Source organism: Dipodomys spectabilis, unplaced genomic scaffold, assembly GCF_019054845.1.
Source record: "Dipodomys spectabilis isolate Male_0828 unplaced genomic scaffold, ASM1905484v1 ptg000432l, whole genome shotgun sequence".
NCBI lineage: Eukaryota > Metazoa > Chordata > Mammalia > Rodentia > Heteromyidae > Dipodomys > Dipodomys spectabilis.
The window spans coordinates 421,448-438,596 of NW_024871109.1; the positions used below are offsets into that span (position 1 = coordinate 421,448).

At 39.0% G+C, this 17,149-nt stretch overlaps 1 protein-coding gene across 2 annotated transcripts in view; it reads left to right on the top strand.

The window, feature by feature from the left end:
- Atp9b (ATPase phospholipid transporting 9B (putative)) overlaps positions 1 to 17,149 on the top strand; it is a 194,445-nt gene that overhangs the window by 24,915 nt on the left and 152,381 nt on the right. For both annotated transcript variants that reach the window (XM_042668321.1, XM_042668322.1), the window contains exon 6: positions 11,928 to 11,986. In XM_042668321.1, the coding sequence (XP_042524255.1) occupies positions 11,928 to 11,986 (59 nt within the window). The remainder of the gene's footprint in view (positions 1 to 11,927; positions 11,987 to 17,149) is intronic.

Below are 17,149 nucleotides of genomic sequence, written 5' to 3' on the forward strand. Positions count from 1 at the left end.
AGAGTAATGCTCAGAACAGACCCCAGAAGTTCTTTGGCCTATGGTGTGTCTAAGCTTAGTGAAGTCGAAAGTGAAAGCCAGAGCAGTGTTGCAGACAGCATTGCCCATTTCACTATGTCCTGAAGAGGGATAGAGCACCTAGCTAAACTAGGAAAAGTTTTGTTTTGTTTCCCTCATTCCCTGTTTCACATTCAAAGAAATCTCTGAAAACACTTGTTAAGAAGCTTATGGAAGAGAGACTAGGGACCATATACCACAGATTACTTGCTTTAGGGAAACCACTAATCAAAAAGAGCTACAACATCTAGAAAGCAACAGATATGGAATAGGTAAAAATGTCTGAAATGATATTTTTTTTCCATTAAAAATTATGAAACATGCAAAGAAGCCTTCACTAAATAATTTAATAGGGACTAATTCTGTTAAAGCCCAGGCATTGAACTTCCAGACCCAAAATTTAAATTAACCATCTTAAATATGCTGAAGAAGCTAAAGGAAGCTATGAAGAAATGGAGGAAGCTTTCAGGAGAATGATATATGAACCTGTAGAGACCATCAGTAAAGGATGCAAATGAATCCTGGAGCTGGAAAGTAGGAAAAATGACAAGAAAAATGCAGTGGAGGGTTTCAGTAGCAGATTAAAACAAGCTGAAGAGTCAATGACTTTGATCACTAACCTAGGTTAGTTGAAGTGATCCCATTTGAGGAACAGGACAAATGAAGAAAAATGAGCAGCTTTTCAGAGACTTGTGGAACAATATTAAATACACTGACAGATACATCATTGGAATCCTAGGAGAGGAGAAGGAGAAAGAGTAGAGAATAAAGGATAAGGACCAGACCCTTTCCAAACTTGATTTTTTTTTTTTTTTTAAGGTAACTAACTATACATTGAGTAGGTTCTGTGAGTCCCAAAAAGAATAAGCACAAAGAGGTCCACACTGCAAGATGATCAAAACTGTTCAGACATGATGACAAATAGACATTTTCCAAGCGGGAAGATAAAAGCAGTTGGTCCCTGTGCAGAGATAAGCGGAGCCCTGGGGCTGAAGGGAGTGGGCACTGCTTTAAGCTAGGAGACAAAAACTATCAACTACATCACCAGTCAAAACTGAAGAAATTAAGATATTTCCAGATAAACATCTGAGAAGGCGTAAGGACTTACAAACTTGAGTATAGACAAGGAGAAAGCTGTTTGTAAATCATCTCTTGTAAGGGTCCAGCTTGTAGCCCGTCTAAAGAGCTCTTTTAAATTCTACTACAAAAAGATATCATTCAAAACAGGCAAAGGATCTGATTAGAAATTTCTCTAAGAAGCTAGAAAAAAGCCAATAAACATGAAAGGATGCTTAATTAAATGCACAGAGAAAATTACCTAAAAGTCACACAAAGACACTACCAAACACTACTAGGTAGGCTATCATTTAAAAAAATTGTAAAATAAGGAGACCTGGAGAAGCCCTAGAGAAAGTAGAATCTTGGTATATTGCTGGTGGGAATGTAAATGCTTCAGTAAATGGAAAATGAGTTTATCATTTCTTACATACTTAAACATAAAATTTGAAACGGGTTTCCAATCAGTTTGTCATCACACTACTCATAACAGCCAAAAGATGAAAACAACCCTAGTCTCCCATCAGTGGATGAGTGGATAAACAAGTTAGTTACTCATGCATGAAAGTAGTGAAAGATTGACATATGTACAACATGGAAAAGTCTTAAAAACATGCTATATGAAAGAAGCCAGACACAGGTCACATGCTGTATGATTTCACTCCTGTTAAATAGCCCAAATAGGTTAGTTAGTGGAAATAGAGTTGGGCTGGCTTGGGCTGAATGAAAGAACAGAGAGTAACTGCTTAAGGAGTGTGGACTTCTCTTCTGTTATGATGAAATTGCTTTGGAACTCACTAGAGTTTGTTGTATCAATTTTTATGTGATGCGTAGTTCACTAAAAATGGTATGAGTTGAAGAATACATACTTTTTTTTTTTTTTACTTTTCTGTGGTACCTGATCTTAAGGTATTTCAAAAATAAATCTAGATAGGTTTATTTCAAATGCAGTTGGAAATTTACTTTTTCAAAAAAGTCATCACACTGCTGCATAGAAGAAGTAAGAAGTTTACACGTGATTGTTGAGTGATAGCTGCATAATACTTTCTTATGTGTCAGATAATAATCATAGGACAGCTACCATCACCCATGGCAGGTCATCTCAGTTAAAGAGATGTCCACACCCAAGGCTGCTGCTAAATCACCCGTCTTCAGTAGAGCCACTGCGTGAACTCGAGCCATTCTGATCTCTAACCCAGTTCTATCAACTGTGCTTTGAGAGTGGGTAATTTGAGGTACATATTTGACAAGTGAAATCAAGAGTGCAAAAATCCATCTGCATTTATTATTGAATACGGTGTAAAGTTGATATCCTTTGATCAGGGATACTTACTAATTAGTGTTTCAAGTTCTAATATTTTACAAATAACCTATTTGAATGGCATTAGACTATAGTGATTTCAGTGCTTTACTGTGGATTGTTGTGTTATCTGAGACAATGTTTGAGTTTTTTTTTTTATATTTGGGGATCTGAAGCATATCCTTATAGAAATGAATTGAAAAAAATGTCTGTTTTTTCTCTTTTGTGAAGGAAAGCCATTTATTTTAATCTTGAAGATACTTTGTTTATAGAAGTATAAAATATTTTAAATAGACTCTTTAACTATAGTCACCTTTGAAGGATTTTGGCTTGGCTCTTCGCTTTACTTTCCTACAAGCCTCCTGTCGATGTGAGCATTATCCAAGGCAGTTGCTGTTATTTCTCCTTGTTTATGAATACTTCTCTTTTTGTCATCTCTCTTCTGCAAGGCAGTGCCACAGGCAGAGTAGAAAGGAAGATGGAGTGGATCTTTTTACCTGCCAGCAGTTTTTGCAGAACCCCTAAAGTGGAGTGAAGCCATGGCAGCAGTCCCTTTTGATTTTTTCCCTTGCTACAAGATGTGTAAAAGTGTTTGTCTTGGTTGTAACAGTTCATTTCCACTGAAAGCTCCAGCCCAGAGGCCCACATGGACATCAGGCCCCGTACAGCAGTTTATTGTCACCACGCTGACAAGGCTGTGCCGTTTGGGCTGGGCGCAATGCTGGTCTTTGTGCAAAGGGGGTCTCAATACTAGGAGTGAAGAGTACTCTGCAGTTGCAGCTGGGGCCCAAAGATAGCATGTAGCCAGGGCAGGGTTTACTGTTGCAAAAGTTGCATTGCGGTTAGGAGGCAACTGCTGCTGCAGCTGGAGGCTGTGGGTGCTGGGGTGGGAGTTAAGGGTTTACCTAACCCTGGTCTGGCACCTGATTTGGGGGAATGGGCTGAGTACCTGAGAAGGAGGTTGTTGAGTCAAAATGGAGGACATAACTAACATCCACAACTATTTTCTAAGTGCATACTGAATGTTAGGCAATGTGATGGCCTCATAAGAGTGAAACATAAACTAGTCTTATGTTTTAAAGACGTCCTGAAGTAAAGATCTTCTCCCAATCTGTGGGCTTTCTATTGATCTTGCTAGCTATGTCATTTGCCCTGCAGAAGCTCTGCAACTTTATGCAATCCCATTTGTCCAACCTTTCTTTGATTTGTTGTGTTTCCGGGTCTCTATTCAAAAAATTTCGGCCTGAGCCAAGGAGACCTAGGGTTTCTCCTATTCCATCCTGTAATGTTTTCAGAGTGTCTGCTTTGACTTCAAGATCTTTGATCCATTTGGAGTTGATTCTGGTGCAGGGTGATATATAAGGATCTAGCTTTAGTTTTCTACATGTATTTAACCAGTTTTGCCAGCACCATTTACTGAAGAGGCTGTCTTTCTTCCATTCTATTGTTTTAGCTCCCTTATCGAAGATTAGATGGCTATAGGTCTGTAGGTTCATTTCTGGGTTTTCAATTCTATTCCATTGGTCCTGAGGTCTGTTCTTATGCCAATACCAAGCTGTTTTGATTACTATGGCTTTATAGTAGAGTTTGAAATTTGGTATTGATATTCCTCCAGCAGTGTTCTTTCCGTTGAGGAGCGTTTTTGCTATTCGGGGTCTTTTATTGTTCCATATGAATTTTTGGATTGCCTCTTCTATTTCCTTGAAGAATGAGGTTGGAATTTTGATAGGTATTGCGTTGAATTTGTAGATAGCCTTGGGAAGTATTGCCATTTTCATGATGTTAATCTTTCCAATCCAGGAGCATGGGAGGCTTTGCCATTTTTTTAGTTCTGTGTTGATTTCCTTTTTCAAGATTTTAAAGTTTTCGTCATAGAGGTCCTTCACTTCTTTAGTTAAGTTAATCCCTAGGTATTTTATTTTTTGTGGGGCTATTACAAATGGAGTTGCTTTCCTAATTTCAGCCACACTTTTCTCATTGTTGGCATACAGAAAAGCCATTGATTTACAACGGACAAGGGTCTCATATCTAAAATATACTTGGAACTCAAAAAATTAAACCCCTCAACAACAAATCCTCAAAGAAACAACTGCCCAATAAATAAGTGGGCGAAAGACTTAAAAAGAAACTTCTCTGAAGAAGAAAGAAGAATGGCCAATAGACACATGAAGAAATGTTCAACATCCCTAGCCATAAAAGAAATGCAATTCAAAACGACATTGAGATATCACCTCACCCCAGTTAGAACGGCGAAAATCAAGAACTCTAACAACAACAGATGCTGGAGGGGATGTGGACAGAAAGGAACCTTACTTCATTGTTGGTGGGAATGTAAACTTGTTCAACCACTTTGGAAAGCAGTATGGAGGTTCCTCAAAAGACTTCACATAGAACTCCCCTATGACCCAGCAATCCCACTTTTGGGCATTTACCCAAATGTTTACAAACAAGACCACACTAAAGCTACCAGCACAACAATGTTTATTGCAGCATTATTTACCATAGCTAAGATATGGAACCAACCCAGATGCCCCTCAGTAGATGAATGGATCAAGAAAATGTGGTATATATACACAATGGAATTCTATGCCTCCATCAGAAAGAATGACATTGCCCCATTTGTTAGGAAATGGAAAAACTTGGAAAAAATTATATTAAGTGAAGTAAGCCAGGCCCAAAGAAACATAGATCCCATGGTTTCCCTTATTTGCAATATCTAGTATATGTATGAGTCAAGCGGAAAACGTCAGATAATGTGATGTCAGGAAAATGAACCCTTAGATATGTATTTTAATGTTTTTTTCTTTCATGCATGTGTTTCTAACGCATTTATAAGATTATCTCTTTGTTGCTTTGTTGTATGTCCCTCCCCCACAGTATAATCCCTGCTTTCACTATATTTGATGTCAGTATAACTTGTGGAGGAGATGGGGGAAAACCAGTTGTTTAAGGATACAGGTGGACCTGTTGCAACAATGAGAAGTACAAGTTGTCATGTCCAAAACGAGCTTTACAACGTCAGTGGGGGGGGGTAGGGGGGAAGAGGGGAGAAGGAGAAGGATTGGGATTGGGGGGGAGGGGGGAGGCTGGGAAGGGATGTGAAGGGTAAACCAAAGGAGGAGTCGGCAATGCTTGGTAAGAAATGTACACATTATCCTGCCCATGTAATTGTAACCCCTCTGTACAGTATGTTCACAAATAAAATAAAATTAAATTAAAAAAAAAATAAAGACGTCCTGAAGTGTTCTAGGCAGATAGTATAAATTCTGTTTTTAATTTATTGCTTTAATTAGCTATTAGTTCTTAGAAGGATCAAGTCTTGTCACTTTTGGTATTTACTCCAAACTTAAACCTACAACTAACCTGATACTTTATATTTAGAATGGAAACTGAGTTAATTTTGTGCTATGGTTCTCTCCTACAGCTTGTGATGATTGTTTTCCAGCAGATCTTAGCTGTTTCTTGGAGTAGTTCTGCCTTGTGTTTTGCATATTTTCAGGTATTCAAATGATAGTGATGAAAGTCTGTTGTTTTTAACCTTCTGTAAATTGCTGTGTGGTGGTGGTGGTGGTGGTGTGTGTGTGTATGAGAGAGAGAGAAAGAGAGAGAGAAAGATTGTTATAGAGAGTGCAGACGTCTCTATAATACGCTTCTCTGTAGTTCTAGTCCACTTGCTGGAAAGGAACACATACATTCATGTAGGGTATAGCAGAGTACTCTGTTCCTATGGTTTAAGTGTCTTTGATTTGTGTTTAGCAAAGCACTTTGTATAACGTGTTGAAAACTTAGTCTTTTTTATATTAAAGATTTATATATCATGATATTTTGTCATCTTATAGTAAAATTTAAGCCATTTATGAGTAATCATTAGTCCTTGAAAATGTAAGTGAACCCCTCTTTAGTGCCTCTTACATACTTTTCTGGATTGTGCCCTTTCAGAGGAAATGACAAAAGGCAATCGATGTTTATGATCTGACATATTTTTGCTTGCTGCTGCTTCTTCTTTTTCTTTTTTTCAGTTGAATACCAGATTGCAGTTGAGTTGTCCCATCAGAAATTGCTGAGTAGTTGATGGGCTTGAAGTCCTTTAGAATTACTGTAATCCAGTATCCTATACTCAGACAAGCACTCATGACTGGTTGTTATGCAGTGATGACTCCTATTTGTCCATTTCTGTAACAGTTTAGATCAACTAGAATGAAATGAGAATCATTAAGAATCACTTATGTGTATTTTTTATAACCCAGTAGTGTTTCCACAGTTCTCTGCAGTCAACTGTGGCTCAAATACATTCAGTATTTACATTTAGTAGATAATCCCAGAAATAGGAATTCACAAGCTTCAAATCATAGGTGTTTTCCCTGGCCTCCTGTCCTTCTCTTTCCCTCATACATCTGTCCCAGAAGCTCCTCCCTTTTGTAGTTGTGCTGGTTACCTCTACTCTGTAAGGTAGGTTCCTTGTTTACAGTACTGCTGCTCAGGAATAAGTAGATAAATCGATTTAGTAAATAAATGCAGAATGCCTTGGTTAGTTGTGAAAATTAGGCCTGACAATTTGTGTGTGTGTGTGTGTGTGTACACGTGTACATATTATCTATTTGAGGCAAGATGTGGCTAGGAAATCCAGGGTCTCCATTATGTAGTCCAGACTTCATGTCATCTGGGCTTTCCAGGGGCTCTCTTGTCTCTGCTCCATCATACTGGGATTACAGGCTTGTTCTGGTGTGCCCTGTGAGGCCTGCTCTCTGGATGGCTGACGTTGACTAATGGATGCCCACCTTCACTTCCTGACATTCTTGTCCATATGATCAATACAAGGCTTTTTTTTTTTTTTTTTTTTTTTTTTTTTTTGGTGCTAGTCCTGGGGCTTGTACTCAGGGCCTGAGCATTTGTGTGTGTGTGTGTGTGTGTGTGTGTCTTGTACTCAGGGCCTGAGCATTTTCCCAAACTTCATTTTGCTTAAGGCCAGAGCCATAGTTCTACTTCCAGCTTTTTTTGGAATGCGGGTGTGTGTGTGTGTGGGTGGGTGTGGGTGTGGGTGTGGTTAATTAGAGATAAAAGACTCACAGACTCTGTGTGTGTGTGTGTGTGTGTGTGTGTGTGTGTGTGTGTGTGTGTGTGTGTGTGTGTGTGTGTGTGTGTGTGTGTGTGTGTGTGTGTGTGTGTGTGTGTGTGTGTGTGTGTGTGTGTGTGTGTGTGTGTGTGTGTGTGTGTGTGTGTGGTTAATTAGAGATAAAAGACTCACAGACTTTCCTGCCCCAGCTGGCTTTGAACCACAATCTTCCGATCTCAGCTTCCTGAGTAGGTAGGATTATAGATGTGAGCCACTGGACCCGGCTCAGATTTTTTTTTTAAACTTCTACAGATTTTTTTTAACCTTACTATTTTGCCTTCATCTTAGGATGTCTATTTACTTTCAGTACAAGTGAACAGTACAAGTACTGTTCTCACAGTACTTCTATGATCTCATTTTTTTTCCTACTGTTTTAGTGTAGTGTGATTTTATGTTTGAGGCATCAGTAATGTTGTGTCTTCTGGCCCAGTAGCAAAATACCTCTATCTCTCTTTATTGTGGGTCATGAACTCTTGCTTCTTTGTGATATAGAATTTTCTTTATGTGATACAGAATTTGCTTTAGGTGAACAAAATTCTCTCAGACTGCTTGGCTCAGCAGAACACTAGGGCTGAGCCCTGTAGCAGACCAGCCTGTTGCATGTTGTAGCTCGGGGTTGTGCTGTAGTCTCCTTGGGCTCTTGTCTCTGGGTTCATGAGAAGCCCGGGATGGTGGAGGATGAGTGTAAAAACCTCATTTAGAAGTATCTAGCTTGAAGGTTGCAGCAACAATCTGGTAATATTCTCTATTAACTTGTTCATTAAAAAACAAAAGGTCTTAGAACACTTGCCTTGCATGCCTGAGGCCCTGGCTTTGATTCCTCAGCACCACATAAGCAAAAAGAAAAAGAGCTGGAAGTGGCGCTGTGGCTCACGTGGTAGAGTGCCAGCCTTGAGCTGAAGAGCTGAGGGACAGCGCCCAGGTCCAGAGTTCAGACCCCATGACCGACCAAAAAAATAAATAAATAAATAAATAAAAGGTCCGAACTATATGACTTCCTATATGAATGTTAATTGGTAATAGGAAATTTTCAAAGAAAAAAATATTATTAACTTAAATCCTAGCTTTCACATTGAAGCATCTTTGTATGTTCAGAGCTTGCTTCTACCAAATGTACATTGAAATGACTAAGTTTTGAGTGCCCCTTCCCACACGCAGTGTGATGTTTACCTGTGCAGTCTGGGAAGACAAGTGGCAGTTACTTGTTTTATATGTGCTTACAGACTGTTTGGCCTCTGACATTAACCTGTTTCTGGGACAGTTTGTCAGCTTAGTTAGCAGGATGCTCACCAGAAATCAGTTTTTTAGTGTGCACGTGGACTGTTCAAGAAAAACAGAGAAAGGCCAGGGTCACCAGGCCTCCGCCGCAGGGAGGCTATGGACAGCTGTCTCCCCTTCATCTCCTCTAGTGCCAGGAAGGACCTCTGATGCGGACAGAGAGAAGTCACTGAGGTGAGGAAGGCACCAGGGAGGTGCAAACAGTCCCTTCAGGGTAAGGCAGATGCTGTTCAAGACGTCCATTGACACGTCTTCAAAACGTAAACACATGTACTCCTACTAAACAGATTTGTAGGCAGATAACCATACTGTTATTATTTTTTGCTGGTACTAGGGCTTGAACTCAGGACCTTGTGCTCTTGCTCAGCTTACTTGCGCATGGCTGGCATTTTCCCACATTCTAGCTCAGCTTATTGCTGCCTAATTGTAGATGGAGTCTCACAGGCTTTTCTGACGGGTCTGGCTTTGAATCACAATCCTCCAGGTCTTTGTCTTTTCAGAGCTTCCTTCTATCAAGTGTGCCCTCAAATTATTAAATGTGAGTGTTTGTTGTTGAGCTCTGTGAATTTATAGACAGGTATCAGTCTTAGCCTCCTGAGTAGCTAGGATTATAGGCATGAGCCACTGGTATACAACTCTATTTTCTGTTACAATACTGTGTTTACCTTTTCTTTTTTCCCTTAAAGACAGATTCCCTTTGTTGCCCAGGCTGGTATCAAATTCCTAGGCTCAAGTAATCCTTCCCTGTCAGTCTTCTGAGTGGTGGAGGGGTTATACGCATGTACCACTGTGTCCTGTAGTGGCTAGGCTTTCCAGTGTTTAGTGTTGTTTCAGTCATGTTTTGAGAACTTTTTTCCCCTTGTAGACAGGGTCTCTCTTGAAACTTGCTATGGAGCCCAGGTCTTTAGTTGACCACCACACCTGGCTATTTGGGGAACTTTTGATGCTGTATTTTACCATAACCTTTTCCCCTTAGACATATAATCACATGCAAGCTTTTATTGTCACTGTATAATGTTAAAAATAAATGTTGAGCCAGGCGCTGGTGGCTCATGCCTGTAATCCTAGCTACTCAGGAGGCTGAGATCTGAGGATTGCGGTTCAAAGCCAGCCTGGGCAGGAAAGTCTATGAGACTCTTCAATAAACCACTCTGAAAACCAGAAGTAGCTCAGTGTCTCAAGTGGTAGAGTGCTAGCCTTGAGCTAAGAACTGAGCGACAGCACCCAGACCCAGAGTTCGAGTCCCACGACCAACAAGAATAAATAAATATAAAAAATGTTCATTATTAAATGTTAAAGGCTATTAATATATTCCATGTTTGTCACCATATGACAGATTAATCAGTATCTGGAAAATGTAAACTTAAAAAATAAAACGTTTTCTGTGTTTCAAAGTATTTTAGACTTATTTACTATATTTATTTTGTCTTATGACTGTAGGTGTTTCTTTTCTCAAATGTTTATTGCAAAGAAAGTAAAAATGTAGAAGGAAGTAAAAGCTAGATAACTAGGAGAGAATGTGAAATTGGCAGATAATACAAGAATTCTGTGAAGTAGTGCTCAGGAGGCCTGATAGCAGTGCTGCACCTTTATTGTTTGGTACTCTGCTATAGCAACAATAGTAAGAGCAGAGACCTAAATTTTGAAGTGACCATAATTACAACAGACATTTTTCTGAGTTTTCAGGCACTATATAGGCATATACTTATCAGTTAGGCAGCTGTGTTAAGATTTGTTTCAGGGCTGGGAAGGTGGCTCAGTGGTAGAGCGCTTGCCTTGCATGCATGAGGCCCTGGGTTCGATTCCTCAGCACACATAAGCAAAAAGAAAAAAGCTAGAAGTGGCGCTGTGGCTCAAGTGGTAGAGCGCTAGCCTTGAGCTGAAGAGCTGAGGGACAGTGCCCAGGCCCAGAGTTCAGACCCCACGACCGGACCCCCCCCCCCCCCCCCAAAAAAAAAAAAAAAAGATTTTTTTCATATGTCATTCTAAAGAACATTGATACATTTGGATAATAAACTTTAGCTCCACCTCTTAGGGTTTGTGTAATTGGAAAAAGATAACTGTATAATAAAAAAAACAAGTCTTTAGAAAAACATGATGTTAATGAAGCCCAGTTACTTTGAGGTATTTAGAAAAGGTTTTATAATACATTGGAGATGCATTTAAAAATCAGTAAATGACAATAGTATTAATTTTTGATAAAGTAATATGAAAATTACTTCTGGTTCCGTTAGCTTGAGAATAAACTATATGTGAAAATCACAAATGAACTTTTTCACGTGTTGATACAATAGTTACAAAAATGTACAAATAGACCCAAAAGGTTTTTGATCTTCCTATGTGGGAATGAGATGGAAGGAATGAGGAAGGCTAAGGCAGAGGAGGGGGAGTAAAGTGTATCAGTTTTGTCTGTTCAAATGCTTATCTGTTCTGTCATACTGTATATAACATTTAAGTATATATAGTCAGCTTATACATTCAAGTGTATATATTTAAGCATATATGATCAATTTCATAGATGACTATGGCGCATCAGATATTATTTAGATAATGTAAGGATATACTCAATACATTACATAGGAAAATCTCTTAAAAATAAAGCTTTAGGTCCTCGTTTTCAGATCTTTTGGTGTCTGCAATGCCGCCACTAGTGGAGGATGATTCTATGTATGATTTACATTATTTCTTTTTTTGTGAGTTTTGTGCCAGTCAGTGCTATCCACAATATTAATTTAGGTAATTTTGTATCTCCAACTATCTAATAATGTTCCTGATCATTGGTAACTTGGCAGAGAACTGAAACACTAAATATGGGGAAACGTTCCAAATGGAATCTCTTTCTAAATTATCACGAACAAATTATTGATGTCTTTTTATTAATTAATTGTGTTTGGTAGTTTACTAAAGTGATGAATTACAAGTGACATTAATTATGAGTCTAAATGTCACTATATGGCTGGTACTGTTAGTTTTTGTAAACTTATTTAAACTTACCTCTGGCTGTTAGCTAAAAACCTTTGTCTGAAAAAGTCACAAATTATGTTTTTGCCCTAGAGTTATTGTTGAAGTAATTATGATCTTTGTTTCCTTGAGCTGATTATACGTCTTTTTTTTTTTTTTAAGGTAAAGTGCAAGTTAAGAGTTCAGACATACAGGTTGGGGACCTAATCATAGTGGAAAAGGTTGGTGAATTTTTTCATATGTCTTATACACATATATACACACGTATATATCACCCATTCACATTTAGCCTGATTTGAAGAAAGTTTGAGACTGACATTTTAAATCCTGATATGTTTGTATAAAATTTGTTATACTTGAATAAAAATCCAAATTTTGTATGTTCTGTTTTGCTAAAGTATATTTCAGTGTATGTAGGTAAAATTATATTTTGTTCAAAATAACATGTGTTAACTGTTTAGAGTGGCAATATCAGAATTATGCCATTTGACAACAGAATTGTATAAGAATGTACTAGTAATACCTACTTTTTTTCTGGAGCTTACTTGTTCAGGTAGCTGTATAGTCTACAGATTTACATATTTATATATTCACATACATATTTCACATATAGTCAATATATATGTATTTGCATATAGCATCTTCATGGACTTAAAAATTTGAAGAGTATGGGGCTGGGAAGGTGGCTCAGTGGTAGAGCGCTTGCCTTGTGTGCATGAGGCCCTGGGTTCAATTCCTCAGCACCACATAAGCAAAAAACAAAAAGCTGAAAGTGGCACTGTGGCTCAAGTGGTAGAGTGCTAGCCTTGAACTGAAGAGCTGAGGGACAGCGCCCAGGCCCAGAGTTCAGGCCCCACGACCGGACCCCCCCCCCAAAAAAAAAATGAAGAGTATAAGATGAGTGGAAGTAAAACAGAAAAGAACTAGGAAAGAACAGATATATTGGTGGGAAGAAGCCGTAGAGAAACAGTGGATTAAAGTATGGAACTGCTTAGGGTGGCTGGTGGTCTGAGTGGACTAAGTAGACAGTCTGCATGTGTGGCATTCACTCTGGTTGCTGCCTCTGCCTGGTCCCCTCTGAATACACCACTTGTGTCCTTTTCTTCACAGTGTTAGTGTCTTTGTGGCTTTCCATCTACTCTCTTTGTTTATCTCTGTTGATTTAAATAAGCCATTTGTAAGAGTATACTAGTTTTCTTTTTTTCCCTAAAGATGCAATGTCTTTTAAAAATTAAGCATGATGTAATAGCAACCAAACAGATACTTGCAAAATATTTTAGTGTTTTGAATTATTCTAGAGTTCAATATAATGTTAGGCAAAATGAGCCCTACTGAGGGAGACAGATACTACATGTTTTGTCTCTGCTGCAGAATCTGGTCCTTAAAAATGAATGACAAGAATGTAAAACAGGTTGTATTTGTGTGTGGGAGCCAGTGGGAGAAGGAAGACAAAGAGTGAAGGAGAGGGTGGGATATGATCTAAGTATTTTATATACATGCATGAAAACAAAAATGAACCTGTTAATTACTTTTTTAAAATGGGGAGGAAAGATGAGTAATAGTATGAATTGGATCCAAGCATATTTTATGCACATAGGAACTCTCACAAAGAAGCCCTTTTTTACAACTAACATATGTTGAGAAACCATGCTCTTTGCAAACAAGCATACCCTCTTAGTCAGGTCAGACATATGCTCCTGTCTGAGTGTGATAATGAGTAAGAACTTGTCTCTCTAGTAGGACAGGAAAGCAGGTTAAAGATGTGCCAATTGGGTAAGAAGGAATAACACTGTCACTATTTGAAGGTTGATATGGTAGGGAGGTTAAAGATGTACCAGTTGGAAAGGAAGTTTACAATGTCACTATTTGCAAGTGATGTGCTAGTGAGTGTAGAAATCTGAAGGGATTTGTTAGAGAAGCAAATGAACCAAAAACATCTCCTGAAACTAAGTTCATCAAGGTGTCAAGCTATAAGATCAACACATAAAAGTATTAACACCATTTTTGAAGTGCTCTATCCCCATGTGGAAGAACGAAGGAAGAGAAATACAATACTTTTTAACATTCAGCAAAAATAAAATCTATCAATAATATGTTGATAACTGAAATTAAACACTACTTAAGTAAATAGACACGTTATTTTTTTGGACTGAGGCATTCCTCCCACAGTTTTCCAAAAATTGTACCAACAGGCCTTACATACTTCCTCTCAAGATTGCAGAAAGTTTTTTCTCTCCTTTTCCTCTTAAAGACATAGACAATCTTATTCCAAAGCTACTTGAGGAAGGCACAGGCTCTGGCCTAACAAAGCAGTCCTGACAAGGCTAGGACAGTAGGAAGGACCACTCTCCTGGTTTAAGGCCAGTTAAATGGATTCATACCTATCATCATGTAGGTAGGAGAGGGGGAAACAGTCCCCAAAGAATCCATAAGGAGATACAAACAGACCTGTTCAAATTTGTAGAAGTGACTTCTGACAAGGGCACAAAAACAGATTATAAAATGGTTGCTTTTTCAACAAATTGAACTAGAACATTCATGTACTTAATGTAAAATGTAAAAATAGAAGACTTTCCAGAAACACATAGAAAATGTTCAGAATCTAGGGATAAGCAAATAGTTATTAGACTATATCAAAAGAACATTAAGTAAAAGAAAAATTGGGGGCTGGGAAGGTAGCTCAATGGTAGAGCGCTTGCCTTGCATGCTCGAGGCCCTGGGTTCGATTCCTCAGCACCACATAAGCAAAAAGAAGCCGGAAGTGGCGCTGTGGCTTAAGTGGTAGAGCGCTAGCCTTGAGCTGAAGAGCTGAGGGACAGCGCCAGGCCCAGAGTTCAGGCCCCACGACCGGACCCCCCCCACCCCCCCAAAAAAATTGTTAGCTGGGTGCTGGTTGCTCACGCCTGTAATCCTAGCTACTCAGGAGGCTGAGATCTGAGGATCGCGGTTCAAAGCCAGCCCGGGCAGGAGAGACCGTGAGACTCCTATCTCCAATAACCACCAGAAAAACCGGAAGTGGTGCCCTTGAGCTGAAGAGCTGAGGGACAGCGCCCAGGCCCAGAGTTCAAGCCCCATGGCCGACCAAAAAAAAAAAAGAAAAATTGAAACTGGCATCTCACTAAAATTGAAAATAGCCGAGTACTGGTGGCTCACATTTATAATTCTAACAACTCAGCAGGCTGAGATATCAAGATCTAAGAATTGAGATTTGAAGTCAGAGTGGGCAAATAAATCCACTACACTCTTGTCTCCAATTAACTATCAGAAGGACAGAACCAAGGTGTGGTTCAAATGATAGAACCCTAGCCTAGAGCTGAGAAGGGCTAGCTAAGATGGAGAGAGGAGAGAGCAAGAGCAAGTGAACTAGCTAGCTAGTTCAAACCGCAGTACTGGAAAAAAAAATTAAGCGTGCTTTTTGACCAGTTGTGAATATGGTTTTAAAAATAAGGCCACAAGCTGAGAGTGGTAGCTCATGCCTGTAATCCTGGCTACTCAGGAGGCTGAGATCTGAGGATCGCAGTTCGAAGCCAGCCTGGGTGGGAAAGTCCATGTGACTCATCTCCAATTAATGAAAAATTAAGCCAGAAATGGTGCGCTGGCTCAAGTGGTAAAGAGCTATCCTTGAACAAAAGGAACTTAGGGTCAGTGCCCAGGCCCAGAGTTCAAGGCCCAGGCCCTGCCAAAAAAAAAAAAAAGTCAACAGATTGGCAGAAAACATTAGTAAACCTAAACCATGTACCCAATATGGATTGTATCTGTAATATATAAAAACTCAAAATTCCACATTAAAAAATTCAATTCCACATTTAAAAAAAATTCAAAAGTAGGTAAAAGAATTAGCTCTATAGATAATCAGTGTTATCAGGAAATTGAAATGAAAGTTAGGAATTATAGCGCCACACTTACCAGAATGGCTAAAATATAATGAGATCACTTTCACATTGTTTTAGAAGTATCAAATGGTATAGTTATTCTGGAAAATTATCTGACAGTTTCTTTTAAAAAAACTATTCAACTGTCATGTAACTGAGCAATTAAACTCTCCACAGAAAAATGTTAATTTGTGTTTTACAAAATCCTCTACCAAAATAATTACATAATGCATTTTTTTCTGTGCATGCTAGTTCTGGGACTTGCACTCACAGCCTGAGCTCTGTCCCTTTGTTTTTTTGCTTGAGGCTAGTCCTCTACCACTTGAACCACAGCTCCACTTAGGGCTTTTTTGGTGGTTATTTGGAGATAAAAGTCTCATGGACTTTCCTGCTTGGCTGACTTCAAACCAAGATCCTTAGATCTCAGACTCCATAGTAGCTAGGATTACAGGTGTAAGCCACCAGTGCCTGGCTGCGTTATTCTTAATAGCCAAACTCAGAACACTTCAGAGCCCCTGAATTGAATTAGGGGCCACTGTACAGCCACACGGGTTAAGAAGACACAGACCCTGTACTCAAGCCTTTCAGTAATGTCCAGTCGTTACTGGAAATTACCCAGTTTACTGTGTGAGTATTTTGTAGAAAATAATACATAAGGAATGAAGAGTAATTGAAATTAAGAAAAAATTCCATTTGGAAGAGGATCAAAAGAAAAGAATACTTAGGAATAGATTTAACAGAAGTGCCAAACTTGTATTTTGAGAACTATAAAACATTGTTGAAATACATTAAACAGATCTGAGTAAACAGAAAGACATACCATACAGCTAAATAATTTTTTTTCTCTTTCCTTTGGGCAGCACTGAATTGAACTCATAATTGTACTCGTATGTAAGCACTCTATTTGAGCCATGCTTCCGGAGCTTTTTGTTTTAGTTATTTTTCAGATAGTGTCTTGCTTTTTTTGCCTGGGCTGGCATCAGACCATGGTCCCTTCCCTGTGCCTCCATAGCTTCTGCGATTGGCTTGTTGGTTGAGATGGAAGCTTTGCTAACTTTTTGCCCAGACTAGCCTCAACCACAGTCCTTCTGTCTTTGCTACTGAGTAATTGGGATTACAGGCATGAACCAGCATGCCTAGCTAGATACAAATATTGATGTTTTAAGACAGTAGTTCTTCTCAAATTATTATATAGGTTGATGCTATTGATCTCAAAATCCAGCTAATTTCTTTTTTTTTTAATTGTGAAAATACGGTACAGAGGGTTTACAATTACATGGGCAAGATAATAAGTACATTTCTGATCAAGCATTGTTTCTTCCTCCTTTGTTTCCCCTTCCCATCCCTTCTCATCCTCCCCTCCCAACCCTCCCCCAACCCCTGCCTCATGGCCAAAGTTGTAAAGTTTGTTTTTCGACTTAGTGACTTGTACATCTCATTGTTGCAATGGGGTCCATCTGTATCCCTATTTAAACGATTTGTTTTTGCCCTTCCCCTCCACAAATTATACCA